At 41.7% G+C, this 27,984-nt stretch overlaps 1 protein-coding gene across 3 annotated transcripts; it reads right to left on the bottom strand.

The window, feature by feature from the left end:
- Positions 1–19,589: 19,589 nt before the first annotated feature.
- On the bottom strand, positions 19,590–26,808 carry LOC113011006 (uncharacterized). Of its 3 annotated transcripts, none has more exons than XM_026150367.2 (4): positions 26,522–26,808; positions 23,495–23,641; positions 23,229–23,378; positions 19,590–21,475 (listed from the first exon to the last, which is right to left on the bottom strand). In XM_026150367.2, exons 1-4 carry the CDS (start codon positions 26,691–26,693, stop codon positions 20,379–20,381), a joined length of 1,566 nt encoding a protein of 521 aa, XP_026006152.2. In that variant the 5' UTR covers positions 26,694–26,808; the 3' UTR covers positions 19,590–20,378. The 3 variants fall into 3 exon arrangements, with proteins under 3 accessions (XP_026006152.2, XP_080148866.1, XP_026006153.2); XM_080292740.1 differs by lacking the exon at positions 26,522–26,808 and adding an exon at positions 26,111–26,473; XM_026150368.2 differs by lacking the exon at positions 19,590–21,475 and adding an exon at positions 21,721–22,238.
- Between the last annotated feature and the right edge of the window lie 1,176 nt (positions 26,809–27,984).

The following is a 27,984-nucleotide window of genomic DNA, read 5'->3' as shown; positions in this document are numbered from 1 at the left end:
CCTGGATCGTGACATCTAGCACTGAACTGTATTCCAGAAATTAAAATTTCAGTATAAGAAACTCCTCAGCCATATGCTGCCAATGTGCTGGAAAGGAGAGTTCATTTGTTAGTCCTTGGATACAGCAGGAACTATAAGGTTTTTGTCTCCAGAATGTGAACTGATGCGAATGAGAATTAGCACCTCAAAATCTGAGGCCATGGTCCTCAGCTGGAAAAGAGTGGAGTAGCTCACTCTAGGTCCCAAGTGAAGGAATGTAAGTATGGGGGTCTTGTGCATGAGTGAGGGGAGCAAGAGGTTGACAGATGGATTGGGGTGGCAGTGTTGCAGACACTGTTCCAGTCAGTCGTGGTGAAGAGAGAGCTAAACACAAAACAGGCCCCTCTTCTGTGGAACCAGCTTCCAGTTTGGATTCAGGAGACAGACACTATCTCTTTTTTTTCCCATATATTTTTATTGAAATTTTTTATAGTACAATACAAACAAATGTTGAACACCCTCACATTCACACATCCATCCATACATCAAACCTGCCTACATCACATTCAAATGTAGAAATGAGCATAGTTCTCACAGCAATACAAAAATACAATGGGTTAGGATAGACAAGATTCTCCCCTCCTGTCCTTCTTCTTTTCCTTTTTGTTCATAAATGTCCTTCACCTCCACTCCCTAAAATAGTCATATATGGCTTCCACATATTCACAAAGTCCCATTGTTTGCCCTTGGCAATATATGTCAGTCTTTCCAGGCCTAGAGAGATTGCAATTTCCTTCTTCCAGAGTCCCATGGAGGGAGCATCCATACTCTTCCAACATAGCGCAATGGCTCTTCTGGCTTGAAGTAGTCCGTAGTCCAGTAATTTAGTTTTTTTCCCCGATTGCTTAAATTCCCTTGGATATATTCCAAGTACACAGAGTTTTCCTATTAAAGGGATTTTTACCTTAAACACTTCAGACAGATATTTGATAACATCTTTCCAAAAGTCCTGGATTTTAGGACACTCCCATAGACAATGAAGAAGAGTTCCTTTTTCAACTAGACATTTAGTACAGATGTCCGGAATATCATTGGACATATGATGAAGCTTGACAGGTGTTATATAGGTTCTCATGAGCCATTTATATTGCAGTAGTTTAAAGCGTGTGTTTATTGTTTGTTTTTGTGCTTTTAAGCAAGCCTGGTTCCAGTCATTTTCATCTATGTCCTCTTGGATCTCCCTTCTCCAAGCATCCAGTTTATCTGCTGCTGAGTCTTTGGAGGAAAGCACCAGTAAATTATAATATATAGAGAGAAAACCTTTCCCTTTTGTATTCTTAACACATACCTCCTCTATTTTTGTCAATGGTGGAAGTTCAGCAATCCTTTGCAGTTTTGATGACAAATAGTTTTTCAATTGTAAATATTTAAAAAAATGCTTTGGGGGTATTAAATATTTTTTACACAACTGATCAAATGTGAGCAGTATGCCATCTGCATATAGGTCTTTAATTTTTTGAATGCCTTTATTTTTCCATATTTTAAATCCCCCATCACTTTTACCAGGCGTGAACTTTTCATTTCCCCAAATAGGGGTAAATTGCGAAAGCGATGGAGGATCGCCCACATATTTATGAGCTGCATGCCAAATTATAATTGTATTTTTCAAGAAAGGGTTCCTTGTAGTTTTTTTTAATATCTTAGTGTCTGAAGAATATAGAAAAGTGTGTAAGGGAAGATCTGGAACAGATTTTTGCTCGATGTCAACCCAGGCTGGAGGTGTTGTTGGGCAGAAATAATGGGTGGCTGATGTTAGTTGGGCAGCCATATAATACCATCTGAGGTTGGGGACTTGGAGACCTCCTCTTTCATAGGGCAAGTAAAGTAGTTGTAAGCGGAGCCTTGCCTTCTTATTATTCCAAATAAATTGGTTAAATAGTTTGTTTAAACTGTCAAAAAATGAAGCTGGTAGGGGCAACGGAAGTGTTTGGAAGTAATATAAAAATTTGGGTAAAATTGTCATTTTTAGGATATTTATCCGGCCTATCATAGATACAGGCAGGTTTGTCCAACGGTTTAGCATTTCCGTGACCTCTCCTACAAGGGGATCATAATTTATTGAGGTTATGTCCTTGAGGCTTGGAGTGATCCTAATGCCTAAATATTTAAAGCCTGTTGTAGTTGTCTTAAATGGGGTGGCCACCACAGGGCTTCTTCTTTCTTCCTCATTAAGAAACATTAATTCTGATTTAGAATTGTTAATTTTGTATCCTGAAAATTCTCCAAATGTTTTTATTAATGTTACTAAATTAGGGATACTATCTTTCAGATTAGTCAAAAAAAATATAATATCATCTGCAAATAAAGAAATTAGATGGTCTCTTCCTCCAATTCTTGTCCCTGATATTCCTGCATTTGCTCTCACAGCTATGGCCAGAGGTTCTATTGCTAACACAAAGAGAATTGGTGACAGAGGGCAGCCCTGCCTGGTTGATCGCTGTAAATTAAAGGGTTTTGATACGTTATTATTAGTTAAAACTTGTGCTGTTGGATGTGTATACAATAATCGGATCCATTTCAGGAATGTTTCACCTAGTCCATATCTGGGGAGCACTTGTAAGAGATAATTCCATTCTATTCTATCGAAGGCTTTGCACGCATCTAGTGATAGCAGCGCAGTGTCCTCCCTATTGTTTTTCTCATAAAGTACATTGAGGACACGTCTTATATTATGATAGCCTTGTCTCGTTTTAACAAAACCTTGTTGATCGTCTGTTATCAAATTAGGCACACATTTATCTAGTCTTCTAGAGAGTGCTTTACACAAAATCTTCGTATCACATCCCATAAGACTAATTCCCCTATAAGAGGAGCATTCAGTCGGAGGCTTATTTGGCTTCAATAAAAGGGTTATTGTAGCTAATCTCAGTGAGTCTGGGAGTATTCCGGACTTATATGACTCCTCATACATGTTAAGAAGTGGCAGTATTAATTTATTTTTAAATGTTTTATAGAATTCCATTGGAAGTCCATCAGGACCAGGCGTTTTACCGCTATTCAGGTCGTCTATGGCTTCTGACAGGTCTTTTATTGTTAAATGACTATCAAGGGCTGTTTTATCCTCTTCTGAGAGGGTTTGAAATTTTAACTGATCAAGAAATGCATCTTGTGTTTCTCTGTTTCCCGTATATTCAGATTGGTATAAAGATTGATAAAACTCTCTGAAATTTTCATTTATTTTTAAAGGGTCTGTTGTTATAATACCCGATTTGGACTTTATGTGGGTGATGGCCTTTTCTGCTTGCATCTTTTTTATCCTCCAGGCCAATAATTTTCCTGCCTTCTCTCCTTGGTCATAAAATAATTGTTTGGTCCACATTAAACTTTTTGCCACTTTCTCTGCTGTTAATTTATCATACCTGGCTCTTAGAATAGTCAGATTGTTTAGTTTAGTGGGATCATTGCTCTGGTAAAATTCTGTTTCATTAGATTTAATTTGCCTTTCTAATGATTTTAATTCTTGGTTATATTGCTTACTCTTGTTGCTACTGTAGCTTATAATTTCCCCTCTTATGTAAGCTTTAAATGCTTCCCACCTAATACTAGCTGTGGTTTCATCTTTATTTATTTGAAAATATTGATCAATGCAAGTTTCTATAAATTTGACAAATGATGGGTCCTTTAACAAAAATGTTTGCATCCTCCATCGCTTTACACCTTGATCAACTTCGCCCAATCTAACTGATAGACATACTGCTGCGTGATCACTAATCACAATACTGTTATACCAACAGTTCTCAACACAAGGTAATAACTCTGTAGAGATAAGAAAGTAGTCTATCCGCGAATGACTTTGATACGAACTAGAATAACATGAAAATTCCCTGTTATTTGGATTCCTTGTTCTCCAGACCTCATTTAATCTCAAATCTTTCATATAGTTAAAAAGTATTTTTCTAGTCTGGGTATGAGTAGTGTCAGTTTGAGACGACCTATCCAGGTTAGGGTCCAGGGCGCAATTGAAGTCCCCTCCTACGATATAAAGGCCCTCCAAGGTTGATATTGTGAGAAATAGATTTTCATAGAAGGATGGGTTATCCTCGTTGGGGCCATAGATATTTATCAGGTTTATTTCTAACATGGAGATACGGCCCTGCACAATTACATATCTCCCATTTGGATCTGTAATCACCCTCGTAGTTTGAAATGGGATTGACTTATGTATAAGAGTAATGACTCCTCTGGCGTGTCTAGTAAAAGAAGAGAAATATACCTGACCCTGCCATCTTTTGGTTAATAAATGTATCTCTGATGCAGTAAGATGAGATTCCTGTAGAAAAATAATCCTAGAGTTAAAATGTTTTAGTCGGTTTAATACTTGTTTCAGTTTAGCTAACTTCCGTATCCCCCTAACGTTCCAGGTCGTAATGTTAACCTTCAAAATGTTCTCTTTAGTTGTCCTCTCCATAAAATATTGTCAGACTGTTCACTTAAATAAACAAAGTAAAGGGAAAATTGAAGAAGCAGGTTTGCACATACATTCACACACTCACACATACCAGATAAAGAACTTGTAAACAATTTCTGATTGAACATTTGCATTTCCTTGTTGGAAATGTCTCCCCCCTCCCTTGAACAAATTATTTGGAGGGCGTTAATCCACATCACTGAGGAGTAACTAGTCAACGCGACCTCTCCAAAACCCCATAAATCAGACAGTGTACACTAACCATATAATGATACTGATTCTTCCCCCATAATAAAGTAAAGTTTACCCTTGGTAGGACAAAACAAAAAAAAAAGACTTAGGTGAGGTTCAGCTGTTAATCTACAACCCAAAAACGATTGCAATCAAACTTAGAACGAATATGCGCTTAAAAACGCCCAGTTATGGTAACAGAAGTCCCACATAAATTCGAGCTCAAAATTTTATCTGTCTCTTATCAGTGACTCAATTACTGGTCGGTTATGTTGAAGCAGAGGCAGTCTTATGGAGTGTCTTAATGGTTAACCTGTTGTTTAACCAACTCACTGGTGATGAGCATCCTCTGCTGTTTCCTTCGGCAAATTCTTGTAGAATTTTTCGGCTTCTTGAGGTGTTGAGAAGAGGTGGATCTTCCCACCGTACAGGATTCTGAGTCTGCATGGGTTGTGCTGGAATCCACGGAAGGCATTGATATCAATAAACAGTTTGACAACCGGGTGAAATCCCCGTCGGATCCGAACCGTCTCCGCAGACAGATCCTGTGCAAATGTGATCTTGGCCCCATCATGTGTAATTTGTTGTTTTCTTGCTTCCCGATATACCAGTTCCTTCTCTTGGAATTTTAAGAAACGAATAAGCACCGCTCTGCTCTGGTTTGGTTTCCCGGAGGCAAGCGTGCGATGCACTCGCTCCAGTGTGAATGACTTGTCGGGCGCTAGCCCCAGCCACTTGGGTAGCATGATGTTAATAAAGTCGAAGAGTGATTGTTGCCCCTCTGCTCCCTCTTTTATGCCGAAGATGCGCAGGTTCTTTCGTCGTCCGCGGTTTTCCAAATCATCTGTTTTGGCTTCAAGAAGTGCGATTCGTTTGATAGCCGAGTTCAGTGACGTTTCTGTTTTCTCAAGTGTGCTTTCAACTTCGGCAATGCGGGCTTCGGCCTCTTCGATATGAGCCCCCTGGTTCAATATGTCTTGCTTTACCTCCGAGACTTTACCCTCCAGTGCAGTCACTGCGCTCGCCATCCCAGTCAGTCTTATATCGATGCTGTCCAACTTGGCTCCAAAATCCGACCGGAGTGATTTGAGTTCATCCAAAACCTCGGCTATGCTAGCCATGTTAGCATCTGTGTCGGACGTTGATGGTATAGCGCCTGTCTTGCGTCTTCGGGTAAAGATGTCACACTGTTTCACAGATGAAGCTTTTGACATGTCAGTGCCGTATATTCCAGACCACACTAACAGCATATGCAAGGGTTTTTTATAGAAAGTTTGTACACTGTCCTGAGAGCGACCTCGCTAAGCTGCCATCTTAATGCTTGGCCACGTGACCCCCCGACAGACACTATCTCTACTTTCAAGATTAGGCTTCAAACTTTCCTCTTTGCTAAAGCATATAGTTAGGGCTGGACCAGGTGACCCTGAATCCTCCCTTAGTTATGCTGCAATAGGTGTAGGCTGCCGGGGGATTCCCATGATGCATTGAGTTTTTCCTTTCCAGTCACCTTTCTCACTCACTATGTGTTAACAGACCTCTCTGCATTGAATCATATCTGTTATTAACCTCTGTCTCTCTTCCACAGCATGTCTTTTATCCTGTCTTCCTTCTCTCACCCCAACCAATCACAGCAGATGGCCCCGCCCCTCCCTGAGCCTGGTTCTGCAGGAGGTTTCTTCCTGTTAAAAGGGAGTTTTTCCTTCCCACTGTCGCCGAAGTGCTGTTCATAGGGGGGTCATATGATTGTTGGGTTTTTCTCTGAATTTATGAAGCGCCTTGAGGCGACTTTTGTTGTGATTTGGCGCTATATAAATAAAATTGAATTGAATTGAAAGTGAAAAACCTAAGCTGGTCAGTGTACATGCCTTCCCTTACCTATGGTCATGAGCTCTTGGTAGGAAAGGGTTGTTTCTTGTGAAGCGTAGCAGCGGAAAGAATTCAGTCAGAGGTGGACTCGCTGGTCTGTTGTGGATCGTTGTCCTGGTGCAGAACCCAAGTGCTACAGGCCAGAAACAGATGGCTGCACATTCTCCTTCAGGATGTTTTGGCAGACAGAGGAATTCACGCTTCTATTTACCACAGCTTTGTGCTAAATAAGTGTGTATGCAGCGCTATGACTAAGTGAGGCAGCAAAACAGACTGAGACCATCAGACAACCACCACCACGTTTGACTGTTGGTGTGATGTTCCTTTTCTGAAATGCTGTGTTACTTTTACACCACATGTAATGGGACAACTTCCAAAAATGTAACTTTTGTCTCGCCTTGGGTATCATCAAGATGTTTTTGGCAAAACCGAGATGAGCCTTTATGTTCCTTTTTGCTCTCACTATGGTTCCCCACAGCTTTAGAAATGGCATTATAACCTTATCCAGACTGAGAGATCTCAGTTACTGTGTTTCTCTAGGATCTTTAAGTCTACTCCACTTTGTCAGGCAGGTCCTATTTAAATGATGTCACATATGACAGCATTTGTAACAGGCCATATATAATTTATAGAAAAACTTTATATATATCTTTTTTCTTCTTCTTGAAGCTTAATAAGGAATAAGGAAGATATGTAATCACTCATCTGCCTGCTTTTCTGGGTGTTAGTTTGGTTTTCTGTTCTCTGCACCACTACCATTTCCCACTCTGTCAATCTTAATACTGCCATTGCTACTTTAGTTGTTGAAAAGCTGTTAATATAACAATATCCACTTCTTAAGTCTGAGGTCCGAACCAACGACTGTCCAAACTTTCAAACAGAAACTGTGTCATCACAGAGAATTAAAAATGGTCCAAATTCTTTCACGTTCAATAAAATGATCAGTGTGGCTCTTCTCCCAGATGTAAAGTTTAACATCCAGGCATCCATGAAAAAGAGGATAAACTACAAAGTCCTGTAGCTGAACGAATTGGCTTCATGTGTGACCATGACGAGCCACTGCCACTTGGTAAATATGCAGATAAAGTAAAACAAAGAAGCTTAGGCTATACAAATGTGGCACAATTTACATTCAGCTGTCCTGTGTATTACTACTGTACTGAGAAATGTCTCTTAAGTAAAAAGTGTAAAGGGCAGTGAAAAGTTACACATTTAAAATGCACCAGAATGTATCTGTAAATAAATGTCAGTATTTCTTTCTTCACTTGAAGAAACATACGGTCAAGGTTAGGTGACATCCACCTACTCTGTGTCCAGCAATGCCTCTGATCGAACCAGGGTTTGGTTGACTAGGGTCTGCGTGCTGCCTGAGTCCACCAAAGCATATACCCCTGTGAATGATTCAAACACCACACGACGTTAATTGGCTGTTTTGCCACTTTTATTCAGGCACACACACACGATATGCTTCAGCACTGAAAAGGGAAGCTAGCTCATCAACCTAACTACCTCCACCTGCAGCTCAGCCTCCCCTTGAGCCCACTGCACCACCCCTCCACTGCAGCAGAGCCAAAGATCACACCCCTGCCACAACCCCCTTGGCACCTTATCAGAACGTTGTATGTCCCTCCTGGACCAGTGGTAGGTGTTGGGAGGCTGTGTCCCAAACGCCCACACCTCCAACACACCTGGGGTCCGTTCTTCGTACCTCGCTTACTACATCCAAGATCAAATCATCGCGCTAACTTTGAGCTCGCTATTCCGGTTCTCCGAACACACCTGTTGTTGACGATTAGTACAGCTGGATGAAGTAATGTGAGATCACTGGGTGGCTTAACAGGTATGGAACGCCAGGGCTGCCATAATGAATTAATTAAATACACCATTAAATAATTAATTAAATGTGTCAATAATTAATTAAAATTGGAATTAATTAATTAAATAAATAGTTATGACACATGTAATTAATTAATTATTGACACATTTAATTAATTATTTATGTATTTCACATTGTAATTAATTATTGACACATTTAATTAATTAATTATTGACACATTTAATTAATTATTTATGTATTTCACATTTTAATTAATTATTGACACATTTAATTAATTAATTATTGACACATTTAATTAATTATTTAATGATATATTTATTTATTTCATTTTGGCAGTCCTGGCGCCTGGCTTTCATCATGAAATAATTTTATCTGTCAGCCTCACCCATCAAACTCAGGGGGCGGGGTTAACGCTGCCCATGCAGCTTCTCTAACATTTGATTGGTTGCCGTGCAAAGTAAGTCAAAACAGGTCGATCCTAGATAATCGATTGCTTGTGTAGACTTGGGGCAGCCAAGTATCCCAGAATGCAGATCAAATCACAGGCAGCAATGGTGGTGGTGTAGTTTTAAAATACCCCGTTTTTCTGTCACCAGCTACACTTTTAACAGTGTTTTAGCCGCGAATGTCGCGTCTGGTCAGGTTGTCAACATAGAACATGTTTGCAAAAGTGCTCAGATGTTTTCAGAGATTTCACTAGCTCTGCTAACAGTTAGCATGCAGAGTGCACCGAGGGGGTTACGTTAACCGGTTTGTTTACATATTCCACTCTCCGTGTTCCACATGTTGCATTCGCAGATTCTCATTTTCACCGAACGATCGTCTCTTTCCGCCTGGTCTTGTGTCTCTGTGCTTCTGTAACATAAAGAACGAGCTGACATTTTTCTCATGAAACCAGCGATCAGCTCAACAGACCCTCAGTTTACCTGCATGCATCCTCCTCCTCATCTGTCAGCTGTTTAACACCTGCTGCTAATTCAAGAAACACGCCTAGTTACCTGGTGATAGTCACAGTTTAACTGGGCAGCCGGTGCTCGATATAAAGCAATGTCAGCGCATTTTTCTGCACAAGATAAGTAAATATAGTGTTTTCCCCGAGCGCAGAGCTGCTGGAGCTCGTTTCCTTACAGAGCACTTTATAGGCGAACAGCTTCATCAGCGGCTGATGTCCAATCACCGGCACACAGCTTTGAAACCTCAGCTGAGTTTTAGCTCTCAGTGGTTAAACGCTGGACTTCATTCACTCAGGTTCTGTCTGTCGGGTCACGTTTACTTCGCTGTTTTATTTACAACTGAGCAAATCGGTTTGGCTGAGGTTAAAGTTATGTTTCATAACTGCATAGTTTCACAGACGTTTAATGGTTCACTGGCACATGTGTTAGACTGAACTATCATCTAAATATCATCTGTTTTTTAATAGTTATTCAACTGTATTCTAAGCACCAGCAGTCTGTTAGAATGTGATTTTTTTCTCTCTCTGTTGGCAGAGGTATAAAAATGCGCAGGAAAATCTGACGTGCATGGCAAACTTCACCGACGATATTTAGGGAGGAATAAACACACATCAAACGTAAATGAACCATTTGCCTGTCTCCATAATTGAGAGAATTTTCTCTTCTTATCTCAACACTCTCTCTCTCTCTTTTTTTTTTTTCGGTCATGTTATGTTTACCTGTCAAAGGCTTGTTACAAACTATGAAACACATCGTGCAGACTTCTGGATGTTAGAAGAAAACTAATACTGCTCATGAATGAGACTAAAGGCAGGAAGGTGTCCTTTAAAACTAAACATGTTAATAGGACCTCCCTGTTTATATCATAGTTTATGATATAGCACGTGTATTTCAGTAATAGCCTGCTGAGGCCACTATACGTGCTGGCCTCATATCAAATGTGAAGGCAGACTGAGTCTATGTTTGACGTTTTTTATATCTAATCTTCCTTTTCAAACATTTAAACAGCAGCGAGTCTGCAGCTGAGGGAATACAAACTCAAACTGTCGGAACAGGTTTGCTCGTTTCTTGGATTCATTTGGTGATTTATTAAATGTATAACTGTTATTCTAATCTGCTGCTGAGTCTCTTACACTTTTCTTTATGCTGTATATTTTCACGTCTCTGGAATAGTTGGCAGTTAGTCAGCTGGGAAACTTTGTGTTAACTCATGGAGCTGAGGATATCGTGGATATGCTGACCTCGCTGCGTGGTGTACAGAGCGAGGTCAGCATGATTAATATTCACAATAAAAATATTAGCCGAACATCATGAAGTCTGTATGTGTTTCATAGTGTCGAACAACCTTTGTACAGTTAAAGCCAGCAGTTACTACATGACGGAAACACCAACGTTATCTCTTTTATGTGTTTATACACAGGTCACGCTGATTACTGAACAAAAACCCAAAGATCAGATGTTAAACAGATTTATTTGCTCTCTCTCCTCCTTAAACATGTTTTTAATGTTAGTTATAATTCAGAATTGGCGACTGAAACACGTAGGACACATAAGAACATCAGGAAATAAAACACCGATAAATATAACCTCAGTAAAAGAAGTCAGCGGGGGTTATTACAGCTGTGTACCGGGGCCTGCGCTTTGTCGGTGGGATCGCTTGCGAGGCGAGCGGGTCTATCCCACGCTTTGCCGTGAGACTGGGCAGACATCTCCGACATCATCGAAGCACTTTTGCAAAGAGGCTGTATCTTGACAAACCGACCAGACACATGAAGATTAAACCACTACATTCTCGGCTAAAAAAATATTAAAACGGTATTTGGTGACACACAAACAGGGTTTTTCAAAGCTCAGTTCTGTTAGCTTCCACATGCCGGTTGTTGTGTGCTAGAAACAATGGCCACCAGGCCAAAGCAATGGTTTTGACTCGATCAGCGTTAACCCCGCCCCCTGAGTTTGATGGGTGAGGCTGACAGATAAAATTATTTCATGATGAGAGCCAGGCGTCATGACTGCCAAAATGAAATAAATAAATATATCATTAAATAATTAATTAAATGTGTCAATAATTAATTAATTACATGTGTCATAACTATTTCTTTAATTAATTAATTCCAATTTTAATTAATTATTGACACATTTAATTAATTATTTAATGGTGTATTTAATTAATTCATTATGGCAGTCCTGGCGTTCCATAAACAGGGGCTACGCATCGATAGTAGAAACATTGATCGGCAACCCGCTGATTGGTCGGCAAAAATGTCGAAGGAGCGCGCTCAGTATTTTTCGGCAGCAGAGCAAGAACTCTTGAGTGAGGGATTTCAGGAGTTTCAGAGTTTAATTAAAACGCAAGGGAACACTGCAAAGGCTGCAAAAGCAAGGAGAGAGGGCTGGCAGAAAGTTGCTGACAAATTAAACTCGTAAGTAATTTCATCCATCCATTCGCTTATCCTTTTCAGGGTCGCGGGGGGCGCTGGAGCCTATCCCAGCTGTCATAGGGCGAAAGGCGGGGTACACCCTGGACAGGTCGCCAGTCTGTCGCAGGGCTAACACACAGGGACAGACAACCATTCACACTCACATTCACTCGCACATTCACACCTAGTGGCAATTTATATTATCCAATTAACCTATCCCCACTAACTGCATGTTTTTGGACGGTGGGAGGAAGCCGGAGTACCCGGAGAGAACCCACGCAAACACGGGGAGAACATGCAAACTCCACACAGAAAGACCTGATGGTGGAATTGAACTCAGGACCTTCTTGCTGTGTGGCAACAGTGCTAACCACCGTGCCACCGTGCTGCCTCAAGTAATTTAATAATAATAATAATAATGGAGTGGATTGATATAGTGCTTTTCAAGGCACCCAAAGCGCTTTGCAATGCCACTATTCAGTCACTCTCACATTCACACACTGGTGGAGGCAGCTACAGTTGTAGCCACAGCTGCCCTGGGGCAGACTGACAGAAGCGAGGCTGCCATATCGCGCCATCGGCCCCTCTGGCCAACACCAGTAGGCGGTAGGGTAGATTTATTATATTACACTATATTATATTATATTATATTATATTATATTATATTATATTATATTATATTATATCCTCTTTCACATTAGAGCCACAACAGGACCCACTAGAACATGGGAACAAGTAAAAGTGAAATATAAGAATATTCTACAGAATGGTAATATTTATCACTTATATTGCTTTTCGTCTCTTGGAAAGAGACCCTGAAATAATCTGTTAGTTTGTTCATAACAGCAACCAAGAAAGGGCAGAGCAACAAAAGACAGGTGGTGGTCCTGCACCCCCTCGTCAACAAGTTGGTTAAGTGAATAATACCCTCACGGGAATATCGATATCTCTCTATGAGCACACTGTCGCGCTGAGCTAAAGGATCCTGTCTGTCCCGCAATATACGCTGGATTCTGAGGACTCTCCTTATCAATCTTGCACCTTCCGCAATGGGCTGCTCGCGTAAACGGACAGGATATGGCTGCGACAGGCTTCCCAAATCCACCTTCGCTTTTATAGCCGTGGTCTCTCATCTTGATTACACGAAGTAATTTACAATTACTACTCTGAAATATGAATTACATCTGTAATAATCACATACATGTAATAGAATGTTAATAGTACATTTCCCTTTTTTAGGAAATGACCTGTATGTATCTGTGTGACATCAATAAAAGGATCAAGTGCTGCATTATCTTTAGTTACATTGATGTTATTTATTTATGGTGAAACAGTGGTGGAATATCGCTGTTGCTTTCGTATAAATGAAGCGGACATACCTGCGTGGCCGCGATCTAATCCTGTTTACATAAAGTAAACCTGCTCCCGAGCAGGTTTACGCTTACGGCTCTGTTGCTATGACAGCAAGTCCCGGATGAGCTTCGGGGAACCGAACGATCCAAGATCACGCGAAATCGTCAACAATCAAATCCAGCTAACTTACTTAGCGAGGTACGAAGAACGGGCCCCTGGAGTCTGTGTGAGCCAGTTCATGGGGAGAGGAAACAGGAAGGAAAGGGTCATTACTTGTTAGTAAATTAACCCATGATGTTGCCTGACTCTCAGTACACAAGCATCATGTCCATATGCCCCATATGGGCGATCGTGGCTCAAGAGTTGGGAGTTCGCCTTGTAATCGGAAGGTTGCCAGTTCGAGCCCCGGCTCGGACAGTCTCGCTGTCGGCAAGACACTTCACCCATTGCATACTAGTGGTGGTCAGAGGGCCCGGTAGTCCGGCAGCCTCACCTCTGTCAGTTCGCCCCAGGGTGGCTGTGGCTACAATGTAGCTGCCATCACCAGTGTGTGAATGGGTGGATGACTGGATATGTAAAGCGCTTTGGGGTCCTTAGGGACTAGTAAAGCGCTATACAAATACAGGCCATAATTAACATAACATTAACTTTTCCAAAAAATAAAGATATCATTATCTGGATCAAATATATAAATACAAATAAACTAACATTTTGGATTGAAATAAATTTAAATTCTCAACAATAAAATGATGTACATTTTTTTTTACAGCTTAAACATTTTTACTTTTAAAATTAAGTTTAGGAAAAATTTAACTTTGGACATCAATTTTTAAAGTAGAGCCAGGAGAAATGTGTCTGTCTTCTGAGACAGAGTGGACCTCAAACAGTTGTGGCTGTTTTAGCCCACTGAAGGCTCTCTCATCACATGCAAGTCATGGGCAGAGTGCAACATATACAGAGAGCAATGCACACTTCTCCAGAAATGCTTTGTTGATGCGGGATGCAGTGATAAGGTATTATTTACAAATAAACAATATCTAGAATCAAAACAACTTTCCCACTCACCTACTTCTCCAGATATCAGTGGGGCTGGTTCAGTGTCAGGAATGTGGGTGTGGGGAGATGGGAGTGGGACAGCTAAGCTGACCCAGAAGCTTGATCTTTTTTTGCCTGGCACCAAGTCGGCAGATGCAGGGAAAGGTGATATATGCATGCACACAGTGTTTGCCTGCATTGATTAGATGTTCAGCGAAATAACAAAGATAAGATAAGATAAGATAAGATAGAACTTTATTAATCCCTCGGGTGGGTTCCTCTGGGAAATTCGACTTCCAAAAAAAGCACAGCAACGACCGAAGTTACAGTTACAGAATTGTTATATATATATATATACACACACACACACACACACACACACACACATATATAAATACAGAGACAAATATAAATAAAATATACAAAGGGGATAAATAGAATAAATAGGAATAAAAAATAAAAATACAAGTGAATTGCACATTTCAAGTATTGAGTCTATTGCACTGTTGACTATTTACAAAAAGTATTGCACAGTGAAGAGGCACTACAGCTTAGTTGTTCCCCCCTCCTTTGTCCTCCTGTTTCCCCTCCCTCTCCCCTCCAGAGAGGAGTTAAACAGTCTGATGGCGTGTGGGACAAAGGAGTTTTTAAGTCTGTTAGTTCTTGTCTTGGGGAGAAGCAACCTGTCACTGAACAGACTCTTCTGGTTGTTAATGGCCGTGTGCAGAGGATGCCCAGCATTGTCCATAATGTCCATCAGTTTCTTTAATGTCCTTTTCTCTGCCACTGTCACCAGAGTGTCCAGCTTCATGCCGACCACAGAGCTAGCCCTCCTGATCAGTTTCTCCAGCCTGCATGAGTCCTTCTTTGCTGTGCTGCTCCCCCAGCACACCACAGCATAGAAAAGTACTCCAGCAACCACCGACTGGTAAAACATCCTCAGGAGCTTCCTGCAGATGTTAAAAGACCTCAGCCTCCTGAGGAAGTACAGTCGGCTTTGGGCTTTTTTATACAGGTGCTCTGTGTTGCATGACCAGTCCAGTTTATTGTCCACCCACAGCCCGAGGTACTTGTACTTGTTGACCACCTCCACCTCCTCCCCCTCTATCTGAACCGGCAGTGGACCTGCTCTAGACCTCCCGAAGTCCACAACCAGTTCCTTAGTCTTTGAGGTGTTGAGTTGCAGGTGGTTTGTGTGACTCCATGCGACAAAGTTCCTCACCAGACTTCTGTACTCCTCTTCCTGATCATCCCAGATACACCCCATGATGGCCGTGTCATCTGCAAACTTCTGAATGTGGCATAATTCAGAGTTGTAGCAGAAGTCAGAGGTGTACAGGGTGAAGAGAAGAGGGGACAGCACAGTTCCCTGTGGTGCTCCTGTGCTGCTGACCACAGTGTCAGACGTGATGTCCTTCAGCCTGACGTACTGTGGTCTGTCGGTGAGGTAGTCGGAGATCCAAGCCACCAGGCAGGGGTCCACCTCCATCCTGTTCAGTTTTTCCTGAAGCATACAGGGCCGGATGGTATTAAAGGCACTGGAAAAGTCAAGAAACAGGATCCTGACCGTGCCTTTTCCCCCATCCAGGTGTGAGTGGGCTCTGTGTAGGAGGTACAGGATGGCATCCTCCACTCCGACACCCGCCTTGTATGCAAACTGTAGTGGGTCCTGGGCATGTTGTACCTGTGGTCGGAGGAGGTTGAGGAAGAGCCGCTCTAGAGTCTTCATAAGATGTGACGTCAGTGCCACCGGTCGGAAGTCATTCAGCTCATTGGGCCGGTTCCTTTTAGGGACCGGGACGATGCAGGATGTCTTCCATAGGGCGGGCACTCTCCCCAGTCGCAGACTGAGGTTGAAGACTCGTTGTAGCGGCTCCCCAAGTTCAGCAGCACACGCCTTTAGCATCCTAGGACACACCTTGTCTGGGCCTGCTGCCTTTCTGGGGCGAAGCTTCCTCAGTTGCCTCCTGACCTGATCCACTGTGACACTGGGAGATGTTTGGGAGGAGGGGAGGGGGGGAGATGTCTTGCTGCTGAGAGAGGGATTGGAGGAGGGGGGTGTCATGGTGTCAGGAAGGGGGGGAAGCGAGGGAGGCAGGAGAGTGGGGATTGGACTCTGTAGTGAAGGTGAGGGTGGGGGGGTTGTGGGCTGGTCAAACCTGTTGAAGAAGTTGTTGAGTTCGTTTGCCTTCTCCACAGTCCCCCCCCCACTGTGCTTTTCTTGGTGTTGTGGCCTGTGATGGTTTTCACACCATTCCAGACCTCCCTCATATTGTTCCTCTCCAACTTCTGCTCCACCTTCCTCCTGTAGGTGTCCTTTGCTTCCCTCAGGCAGCGTTTCACCTCCCGCTGTGCTGCCTTCATCTCCTCCTTCACTTTGCTCCTGAAAGCCTTCTTCTTCATGTTGAGGACAGCTTTGACTTCCTGTGTTAGAGAGACACATTAAGTAATCTAACTATTATTAAATTAAAATATTAAATATAAAAGTCACAGATTTTCTTTCATGTGGACGTGGCTATGAGTTTCACTTCTATCACCCACAGACAAGGCCAACCTTTTTTGGTAAAAAAAATAAAAATAAAATTGTGTCATCCTCTCTTTTGTCTTTTCTTTGGAACCCCAACTTTACTTTTCATGGTCCCATCCTACAGTGTCGTTCTGGATAAGTGGTAGAAGCTGACTGGATTTTATTCTTTTTTGCCAAAAAGAAAAACAAATTAATGCTAAGAAAAAAAATTATAAGTAATAAGAGTATAACACTCTTTTATGGCAGTAGGTTTGCACCTTTTGTACAAAAACGGACTGATTGACTGTTCTCCTATTTTGTCAGTCATTGACCATTAGAGTCATCATCACTTTACTCATCACTTAAGAGTCATCCTAGTTAGTTCAGGGTGAAAGTGATCGACCGCAGGGGCTCATCCACCAAAGAGTTAACCACAACAACCCAAGAGTTGTTTTCACCTCAGTGAAACCTCGTACCCTCTACAGACGATGTGTCAGTTCGGTTAAGGAGGTTTTAAAGGATTCCTTCCACTGCCCTCAGTTCAATTCAGCAGCACCTGGACTATATACCATGTGGGGGGAGAGCACAGCTTTACCCTCCTGAATTGCCTGAAGTTTTGTTCAAAATGCTTCAAGGCAGACCAAAAGTCTTTGTCCATGGCCTCACTGAACTCCTCCCAAACCCAAGTTTTGCTTTAGCCATTGCCCGAGCTGCGGTTCGCTTGGCCTGCTGGTGCCCATGAGCTGTCTCCGAAGTCCTTTCACTTCACACTTGATGGCTCCTTTCACTTGCGGTCTCCACCATCTGGTTCGGGGATAACCACCAGGCTCCAACCACCTCTGCAGCTCCTTGCAGCAGCCTCAGCAATGGAGGGTTAGAAAACTGGTCCTTTCGGACTCAGTGTCCCCAGCCTCCCTCGGAATGCTGTTGAAGTCCTGGGAGTTAAAGAATTTTATGGGCATTTCCAGCATACCCTCACTATAGCTTTAGTTGTGCCAGGCCTGTCCGGCATTTTATCCCCACCAACTGATCTAACTGAGCACCAGGTGGTAATTATTTGATGGCTCACAAGGCCACAGATCAGATGATACAACTGCAAAATTCATCATCAACCAAAAATAATTTCAAACTTGTGCACCCAAATCTGTTTTGGAAAGTAGGTAGTCCTTCCACTCTAGAAAAAGAACTCCATCCATCCATCCATCTTCATCCGCTTTGTCCGGGGCCGGGTCGCGGGGGCAGCAGCCTAAGCAAAGAGGTGCATTGTGTGCCGGGTGGCGGCCAGGAGCGGAGGCCCTGGCGGACTGACCCCCGGCTGCCAAGACTGGCAATAGGGAGAAAAAGAACTCATTAAATGAAAAAAAAAAATCCCAAATTACCATTTATGTCCTATACCTTTTTTTAGTTCTCAGCATAAGAGCAGTGTGGCTGGGGGTGGGGTGCTTTGGATAACTGTTTTTGTCATGTAATTGGATTGCACTTTGTCAGGCCTCTAACCTAAAATCCTGACCATCTGCATGTCCCACCTGAAGGCTAAGCTTCTGCTGGTGTAGCTTTCAGGGTCACTGAGGCTTGCAAACGCCCGATCATGTTAAGGCGGCAATCCCTCAGGGGGAAAACTGAAAAATAAAACAACAAAAACTAAAACAAAAATATTCTTCATCAGATTATCACAACTAAAAACATTTACTTTAAGTGGATGGCCTCTATCGAATATATTCAAACCCAATATTAACAAAACTAAAAAGGGCCAAGTTATAAAAATAAAGTCAATTCACCAAGTCTTGAAAAATAAAACAGAAAAATAAAATAAAACTATCATCCAGACCTTTACAACCAACAATATAAAATTTATCTTGGGTGGCCTAATTCTCAAATAAATGTGCAAAATAAAGTAAGAATAAAATAGGACTAAATAAAATTTCGAATCACCATGTCTCTTCCATATCCAAGTTATATGTTATGGACTTGTCATGGGTCAAGATCACCCAATTCCTCTTCCTTGTATGTAACATGGTGTGACGACAGGGGTTTAGGACCTTAACTTCCCTTTGTGAGCTGCTGGAAGTGTGTGTGTGATTACTGTGATTACTTTAGTATATGAAATGAGGGAACTGTTGATTGCAGAGCTGAAAGCTGGGCGGCTTTGTGTCGGGTCTGTGCAGCAGACAGGCTCACAGAGATAAACACGTCTGTACTGAAACAATAGTCACACACTGTACAAACATAGATGTATTTTTTAGTTAATTATCTCACGAGACGACAGAGATTTGCTGCTTCATTTTGCTCTACCCTGCCTACTGAGAAACCTGACACAGGCTCATTTGCATACTGACAGTGATTGGATGCTTAGCTGGGGGGGAGGGATCTCTGGTGAGTGCTGTGTGAGCCTGCACACAGAGTACGGAGGAAAAGAGCGAATGAGAGCTACTGTAGTAAATGTACTAAATCTTGTCCATATTCAGTTTGTGGGAAATCTATTATTGTCCTTCAACGTCTAAAAGTTTGACTTAACGGGGCAGGATGTTTGTTTAAGGGGCCGCTGCCCCCTCTTGCCCCAGCGTAGAGCCGGCCCTAATCACAAAGTATGCACGTACACATCTGTACGTACCCCACCTCCTCCTTAACGGCTGGGCCAATCTGAACGAAGATTTGCACAAACATCATCACACATATGGGGTATATTTCAGGATGATTTATTATAAATCCCAGTTTGCTTGATTTTCCTACATAGTGTTTATTTTTGTTGGACCACCGTGAACGTTACGTTTTCCGTTTGCATTAGTATCAGTGTACGTTTACCGTACAGAACCTAATGGTCACATGAATTTGTATCCAGTGTTGTTTTGAAACACAGAAAGAAAGATTTAAAGTCAGTCCATCAGAAAAGGAAGTAAATATTGAAACCTCGTTGACAAAAGGAAGTTAGTTTAAAAGGCAGTTTTGACACAAATCAAGTTTTAATGTTATACTCGAAGTCTGGAACAAAGTGGGACAAAAAGGTTCAGAACTCACCAAAAAACAGAAACAAAAGGTTTTCAACAGATAAATGTTTCCAAGACTCACACACTTTTCAGTTAGTGTTTGAATACAAATTTAGCACACAGTGACAACTCACACTATGACCTACACTGGGACCAATACAGTACATGTACCATACTGGTATATACATATGTATATACAGATGTATATACATATTTACATGTACGCTGAAGCCATGTTTTAAAAGGTTTATAAGATGATCCCACACAAGATCCCTTACACCACTGGCTGAAATGCAGCTCCAAATCACCACAGAGCCTCCACCATGTTTTACATACGGCTTTTGTTACCCTCTCCTGTATGCATGTATGACTTTTGACCCAAGGTTTGGAGTCTCACCCCAAATGCCCTGCTGCTGCTCATTTTCAGTCTAGTTCTTGTGTAATTTAGCATCCTTGAAGTGTTCCTTTCTAAGAATGGCTGCTTGACAGTCACCCTATTACTGCCACACTTTCTTGTGTAGTTTCAGGTTATTTAAGGACACACTGCACACTATGCTACTTTTTTAACTAATAGCTCCTTGTTGGTGCAAAATACTCTTTTATGCCTGTCAAACTCTGCTGTCATTGGCATGTTCCACAGATTCAAGTAAAGAAGCTAACGGTGTAGAGATCCAGTTTAATGTGATTCTTTGCCAACTGCTGACATGAAACTGAAACCTTTGCTAGATTTGCAAAGGCGCTGCCTCTCAGCTGTGTGAGTTCTCATTTTGACTAAAAGTTTTTGCAAATGTTTTGCAAGAACTCTCACTTGTGTGAGACCCCATGTGGACAGTCAAATGACTATTTTGACTGAAAGTTTTACCACAAGTTTTGCAAGAATATGGCCTCTCACCTGTGTGAGTTCTCATGTGGACATTCAAATGACTGTTCTGACTGAAGCTCTTACCACAGGTTACACAGGAATAGGGCTTCTCACCCGTGTGAGTCCTTATGTGCACGGTCAAATCCCTCATTTGAATGAAACTTTTCCCACATGTTTTACAGGAATACGGCTTCTCGCCTGTGTGGATTCTTGTGTGGAATTTCAGATTTGTCCTCTGACTAAAAGTTTTGCCACATGTCGCACAAGAATATGGCTTCTCACCCGTATGAGTCCTTGCATGAATTTTCAAGTTTGCTAAGCAAGCAAATCTTTTTCCACAAATCTTGCAGTGGTAAGGTTTTATACCTGTGTGCGTCACCATGTGCACCGTTAAATTGCCTTTATGATAAAATCTTTTCCCACATGTTTCACACGAGTATCGCTTCTCACCTGTGTGAAATCTAATGTGATATATCAGATTTGAGCTGTCTCTAAATGCTTTCCCACAAATGCTGCAGGAATATGGCTTCTCACCGGTGTGAGTTCTTATATGGACCAACAAGTTATCCTTTCTCCTGAATGTTTTCCCACATGCGTCACACGAGAATGGCCTCTCACCTGTGTGAATGCTCGTGTGTATTTTTAGCTTTGATGCATATTTAAATCTTTTCCCACAAGTGTTGCAAGAATATGGTTTGTCATCTGTGGATGTTCTTTTTTGATGTAGAGAGTTGTGAGAGAGGAGCAGGTGACTGCTTGGTTTCGGCTGGCAGTAGTTTTTTTCCTCATAAATTGCTGTTAATGGACTGGTTTCCTGGTCAATTACAAGCTCCTGTCTCTCCTGACTTGTGCAAAGTTCCGTCCATTCTTCCTTAATCTTAGCCGATCCAACGTCCTGTTGATCCAGACCAGAGTTCTCCAGGTTAAAGAGGTACAAGTCCTCGAGAACCTCCTCCTTGCAGACATATTGCTGGAGCTGGTCTGGAGAGACAAAGTGGCACATAAAACAGTCAGTGCTGTATTCATATACAAATGAAGATCTAAGCAAATTTTGTGACGGCCAACGGATTGTTAACACCAGTGGGTTCAGGTTTCACTTCAGCTGAAGCTGTTTGGTGTGCAGCATGTTGTAGGTCCAGGTTAGGGTAGATGTTTTAGTTCGAACTTCAGCGCTCTAATGTGCAGCTGTCATTTTAAAAATAAACAGCAGGATTAACACAATCAACTTGAGTTGAAATATTTATTTTACTGCTTCACGCTCAAAATCCCAAGATGAAAGAGTCCCTGCAGAATGAATTTTCTCTTATTTGCAACACATTTTTTATATTCTGTACAGATCTTTAATCAACATTTTATTATTTTCATCTGATAAAGTTTCTGATTGGAGTAATCTGTGTATGAAACACCTCATTTTATGTGAGCGCACACGAAGCCTGAAGCAGAAAGCCAGGCCGGACAAAGAAAGTTTAACTATTATCAGCTGCTCACATGTAAACAAATGAATTCTGGCTAACGGTAGTCCATTTTATATTCTTCACACTGGCTCCCAATAGATGATGAAATTCTTGTTTTAACATACAGAGCACTAAATGGCCCCAGCTTCTTATAAAATACTCTGCTGCTCGTTGTCTTCGCTCACAGGCTCAGAGTTTGTTGGTTTCTCCCCGAACACGACTGAAGGCGAAAGGGGGCGGAGCCTTTCAGTCGTACCACCACAGTTACGTTTGGTTGACTCTGTGGAATCCTTTAAAAAGCAGTTAAAACTTTATTATTTAAACAGGCCTTCTGTTAATCAACACTTCTGAATTGTTTTGAATTTGCATTGTTTATATTGTCTATTTTGTTACTTAATGTTTTCTTTATTGTAACCTTTGTGTACAGCGCTTCGTGACTGCCTGTCTATGAAAAGCGCTTCATAAATAAACCTCACTTACAAAGAGACACAAAGAGTGAACAGTGGACAGAAATTTGAACATGAACCTACAACAAACCACAAGATGGGTTTTCAAGATGGCTGCCAGTGTTTTCCAACTAGCTTTTCTCTGCGTGTGAAGGGGCTCAAATGTCCTTCCTGAATCAACACATTTTTGTTGAACCATCCACTTAAAATTTGAATATTGCTGAGAGTACGGTGATGTTATAATTCTACTTTTGACCATTTGGGGTTTCTGGGAAGCGTATGGTGACGTGGTGGCTACAGAGAAATGTTCCTCTAACCCCGACTTAATATTGTAGATATTTTGTTTTCTCTGACTGAAAAACAAAACGAAACATGTCTAAGAAACCAAGACGTGAGCTTCTTAGTTGTGGTCAGCACAGTGTAAACCAGCAGGTTAACCTCGTGAGCCTAACGGAGGAGGCCACAGTCAAAGGGATCAGTAGACTGAACTGAACAAAGGATTGATGAACAATATTCCCGTTCAATAATCCTGATGATCTTATTCTCACTGGGTTGGACACACTGCAGCTATGCCAGGGCTACAGCTGGCGATGAGGACGCAGCATTTAGAGAGAAACACGACAGGAACAAGTCGTCCAATTCTTGAACAGCAAGAACATTTGTTTAGAAAAGCACCAGATGTCTAATTGCTACACTCTGACTGATTTTCATCTAGGCACCAAAGACACTTAATACTTGATATTTTAAAAGTTGAGCTTAAACATGGTTATAATCCTGCTGCTGCTTGTCCGGGCCGGGCCTTGGGAGCGATCGTTATATGTACAGATTTCTTACCTGTGTCCATGTTACAGTGACTCCCTGACATGGGAGAGATGTCCACATTGTAATTTTTGGTTCTGTGACATTTCTTCTTTGGCTTCAGCTCCTCATTGGTGGTTGATCCCATTTCTACATGTTTAGTTCCTTGCTGGTCTCTGGTGTCCACTACAGGAGAAGTTTGAGAGAGGAACTGGTTAACGTTTGGGTCGGGTTCATCAACCACTCCTAATTAGTTAAAGTCACCATAAAGGTGCTGGTCTCTGTTAATACAAGCAGCTTACTGGAACAGTCTTCCTCTTGCTCCTCTTTTATCAGGAGAGGCTCTGCTTCCTCCTGGACCAATCTGGAGTTCCTTTCCTGGTTACAGTGCTGCTGCTGCTCTATAAGAGCCTCATCTTTATTATTAATGACAAGTTGTTGTGGGAGGTCTATCGAGACAAAGGGACAAAACAAGGTTACATGTGTGATGACAGAAAAACACTCATACTTAGTACTGAAACACTGATCTATACTGATAAGGAGTATAGAGTGTTAGGACCAAGAGGATCCACATCGTGTGATAGAAATGAAAATGATCAGCCTAGGGTTGGGCAATTGGACAATATATCGACGATTGACGATAGTGTTTACAAGGGCGATTTATTTATTTATTTTCCCATGACTAGGTTTGCTAATCATGATGGAGCTCATAGAAGTCAACAGAAAAAAAAATAATAGCGCTGTTTTAACAGCACCCTCTTTGATCTGCGAGCAAATGCCCCTCCTCAGAGAGCTGCAGAAGCTGGTGATAGCCTAGCATACTCAGCCGGATGGTGGACATGTACATGCTCATGTCAGTTAGTCGTGTTTGAGAGCTTTGCTCGCACTATACGTCTGCACAAGCGGCACACCACTTTGGTTACATCCTTAGGTTTACCTCTTTTATTTGGTTTAAAGCCAAAGAAATCCCAAATTGGGGACTTTATATTTTTTTAGTGCTGTCAGCGTTAATGTGCCGTCATCACAACTAACGCATTTAACAATTAACCCATATGGAGCGCAGACTGAGTCTATATCCCTGAAATATCTCTGTCAATGCATTTCGGGCAGTTTGTCCAAATTCTGTTAATTCTGGGGGTTGAGAGCGTTACAAATTTAAATCGTGAGGATGATTGATGATTAAGAAATCTTGTTCTTAGAGTAATGTCAAAAAGATAGAAACCACTGCATGGTAGTGTTAGTGGTCAGTGACAGTGATGGGATGAATCTGAGTGTCTGTGATACTCATCATATTAGCGATCCTAACTAAAAACTGGTGTGTAATGTGTGGCCCTTTAAAGAGCCCCACCTTATCCCAAGATAAAACAAAGGACTAACTTAACCATGCTGTGTTTTAGTTGAATGTGTTCTCATCCTGTATAGAGCAACAAATAACAAGACTGACAGTGAATGGAGAAACACTCACCCAGTTTCTGTTCTGTTTTTGTCATGCTTATATCATACAACCTGAACATATCAGCAGGATGTCCCGTTTCCCCTTTCTCTTTGTTTAAAACATATAAAACAAGTCCATGCAATTTGAACTCAAAATTGTGTTTTCACCTTTGCAAGTTAACTGATACTTGATAAATGTTTGCTGCCATTTTTGACTTCCCTCTGCAAGCGTCCAGCTGCAAGGGGAGAGATGAAGGACTACGATTCATCAAGCAATGTGATCATAAATAATCCTCGACACTAATTTTTTTATGCCTGCGTTTAGATTGCATATAGATTTTGACCATACTTGAGATTATTTGTATTTTTTTGCATTTAAGAAAATTATGCTAATGACATTCAGTTGTACGTTTCTTTTATGCCCGAGGATTTATCTAAGCTTCAGCGTCTGAATGATTGCTTAGATTTGATCAAACGTTGGATGGCTGCAAATTTCCTCCAACTCAACGAGGGGAAAACCGAAGTCCTCGTATGCGCCCCTGATAGGTTTCTATCGCAGATAGTGAAAGCCCTCGGTCCTCTCTCACTTTATGTTAAATCCTCTATCAGGAATTTAGGTGTCATGTCTTGGCATGTGAAATCTCTGGCTCGGTCTTGTTTTTATCATTTAAGAAATGTGGCTAAGCTGAGCCCGGTTTTATCTCGCTCTGAACTCGAGATTGCTATAGATGCATTTATTTCGTCACGCTTGGATTATTGTAATTCGCTGTTTATGTGTCTAAGCAAAGGTTCACTGTATCGGCTGCAGGTTGTGCAAAACGCTGCAGCGAGGCTTTTGACAAAATCCTGCAAGTACTCACATGTGACACCGTTATTATCTCAGTTACACTGGCTTCCTGTTAAATTTAGAGTCGATTTTAAGATCCTGGTCTTGACCTACAGAGCTGTGCACGGACTGGCACCAGCCTACATCTTTGATCTGCTACAGCCCGATGTCCCTAGCAGGTCTTTGAGGTCATCTGATCAGGGCTTACTTGCTATAAAAAAAATACTAAGAGGAGGACTCAGGGTGACAGAGCTTTTGCCACTGTGGCCCCGAGACTGTGGAACTCTCCCCCCTAACATTAAGAACTGTGGACTCAGTAGCAAGACTTGCAAACTTATGTGCAGCACTTTGTGATTCTGTCTTGAAAGGTGCTATATAAATAAAAATTTATTTATTTAAAATGTTTTCTTTCAAGAATTGTTTTTATTAAATATGGCACGTACAAATAGATGTTGTATGTAGTTTAAAACATTGCAATTTCTAAAATGGAACCAATGAGGAGTTTATTCTATTCATTTTGGTTTCTCTTTTGAATATTTATAACTGCTCATTAATAAGACAAAAGTATTTCTTATCAGATTACTCAATTAATTGATGGTATAATCATTAGAAAATAATCAATAGCTGCAGGCTTAATAATGTAGGAAGTTAACATTACCGTTGTGACTCAGCCCATGGCTGTGGTGAATCATCACAGGACACTGAAACATCTCAATTTCTCCAATAAAAGTCACAAAATAAAGATTTTCTCTATTTCTGTCGAGCATGCTGGTCACCAAGGGTGTAACAGGTACTGTCACGGTTGCTAGGCAACAGGAGGCGCGCGTCTTAGGTGAGACCTACAGAAGCCGCTAACTTCCGGTCTTCCCGTCTTTCGTGCACGGGCAGGCCGGGTCCTTTAAAGGATGCAGCCCCTGAATTTGGACACACCCCAAACCTCACTAACGCTTACCTAAGAATCACATCACAGACGTGAGCATGCTCGGTAGCGCCGTCCATCAGCTCACCAGTACTCAAACACATAGCAGTACCACTCTGGGTTCATTAACACCATCGGAGCGTTACCTACCGATTCTGTGTAACTTTATTTTGGGGAACTTCACAGTGATATCCTGCAGTCTGCGCTGACTGATCTCGGCCTCATTCTGGACCATCGTTTTAACAAAGACGCCGAATATCTCTTCAGCAGCAGCCGTTAGTCTCTCGCAAACAAACTCTCGCAAATACTCAACGGAACACATCGTTACTTTGACAGCTCAAATATTTCTCTGTTATACGCGAATGCAACCGTTTTCCAGCTTCAACAAGCGGCTAACTTAGACGTAGCGCCAGGACTGTTTCCTCTGTGTGTCACATTATAAAGTTCCGGCTATAAAAGCAGGTGAACGTTTTGTTCCGTTATATATATCAGTGTATGGATCTATTACAGGGGTCGACAACCTTTCTGATGATGAGTGCATCTAAAATTCCCTCAGAAGTCAGTGTGCCACATGATTGCATTAGCAATAAATTCAATAACGCTCTATATTAACAGTTACTTACTATATAGAACCACTTTATAAAATTATGTTCACAGATGTTGGCAGCTATCAGCGAATATTTATCAGCTGTTTGGAAACAAAAAAAGACACTTTTTATCCATAACAGCAAATGAACTGTACAACAGAAAATCCAAATGCTATTTATGGTCTCTGTTACGATATTGCTTCAGGGAGCAGACATGACACCGTCTTAGGTTTTAGCCATCACTTTTTTATTATCTCCACACCACCCTCCGGTGGCTTCCACATGAACTGCACCTTAAACAACAACTGTTCACTCATATCATGACAGTCTCCTCACAACAATGATAAGAAAAATAAACTGGGCCAATATGGCATGTTTGTTAATACAGAGACACACATGTTAATGTGACCTCTGGTCTCCCACTCAGACACACAGGTCTCCGAGTGTCCAGCATTCAGAGGCTACCTGAGGACTCGTGTGAGAGAAAATCTGCTCACACAGACATGTAGAGCCAAACACTGTCAATAAGGCCTCTGCAATGTTCTGAAGACAGTTAAACTTGTCAGGTAGTGACGTCCAGCAGGTGAACATGCAGCTCCATGAACACGCACAGCTGTGGATTCCAGCTGCGTCCGTAGTTCTACAAACTTTGACCCCACAGAGTCGAGCTTTTCAGTTCAATCAGCTGCATTTCGATGTCCTCTGTGTCCAACCAGTTAATGCGAGACAAATCCAGCTGCTCATTAAAGCTTTTTGATTTGATTAGAAAAGAAAACATTGGTCCAAACACCTGAAAGCCCCGAAAACCCATTGTGAATTCTGTCTCGAGTCTACGGATGTATCCGTGTATTTCCGTGGTGCTGATGCTGCGCTGAGCAGACAGCTCCTGAAGCATTTGAAGTGTCGGAATGTGAAAATTTCAATGTGACAAAGTGGGTGAGAAGACCATTTGTCTACATTCTTAGTTAACATTCTTGTTTTGATTTAACCATATTTCACATGTAATCTGCAACAGGCAAACATCTA

The sequence above is a fragment of the Astatotilapia calliptera genome, chromosome 18, assembly GCF_964374335.1.
Source record: "Astatotilapia calliptera chromosome 18, fAstCal68.1, whole genome shotgun sequence".
NCBI classification, from domain to species: Eukaryota; Metazoa; Chordata; class Actinopteri; order Cichliformes; family Cichlidae; genus Astatotilapia; species Astatotilapia calliptera.
This window is presented reverse-complemented; position numbering and strand designations above follow the sequence as displayed.

What these genes read in the sequence shown, in the direction of transcription:
- LOC113011006 (XM_026150367.2), bottom strand. Translation starts at nt 26,693, where the DNA reads ATGTGTTCCGTTGAGTATTTGCGAGAGTTTGTTTGCGAGAGACTAACG. An exon ending in AATAAAGTTACACAGAATCG is followed by an intron (nt 23,642 to 26,521) that starts GTAGGTAACGCT and finishes TTGTCTCGATAG; the next exon opens with ACCTCCCACAACAACTTGTC. An exon ending in TCACTGTAACATGGACACAG is followed by an intron (nt 21,476 to 23,228) that starts GTAAGAAATCTG and finishes TTGTCTCTCCAG; the next exon opens with ACCAGCTCCAGCAATATGTC.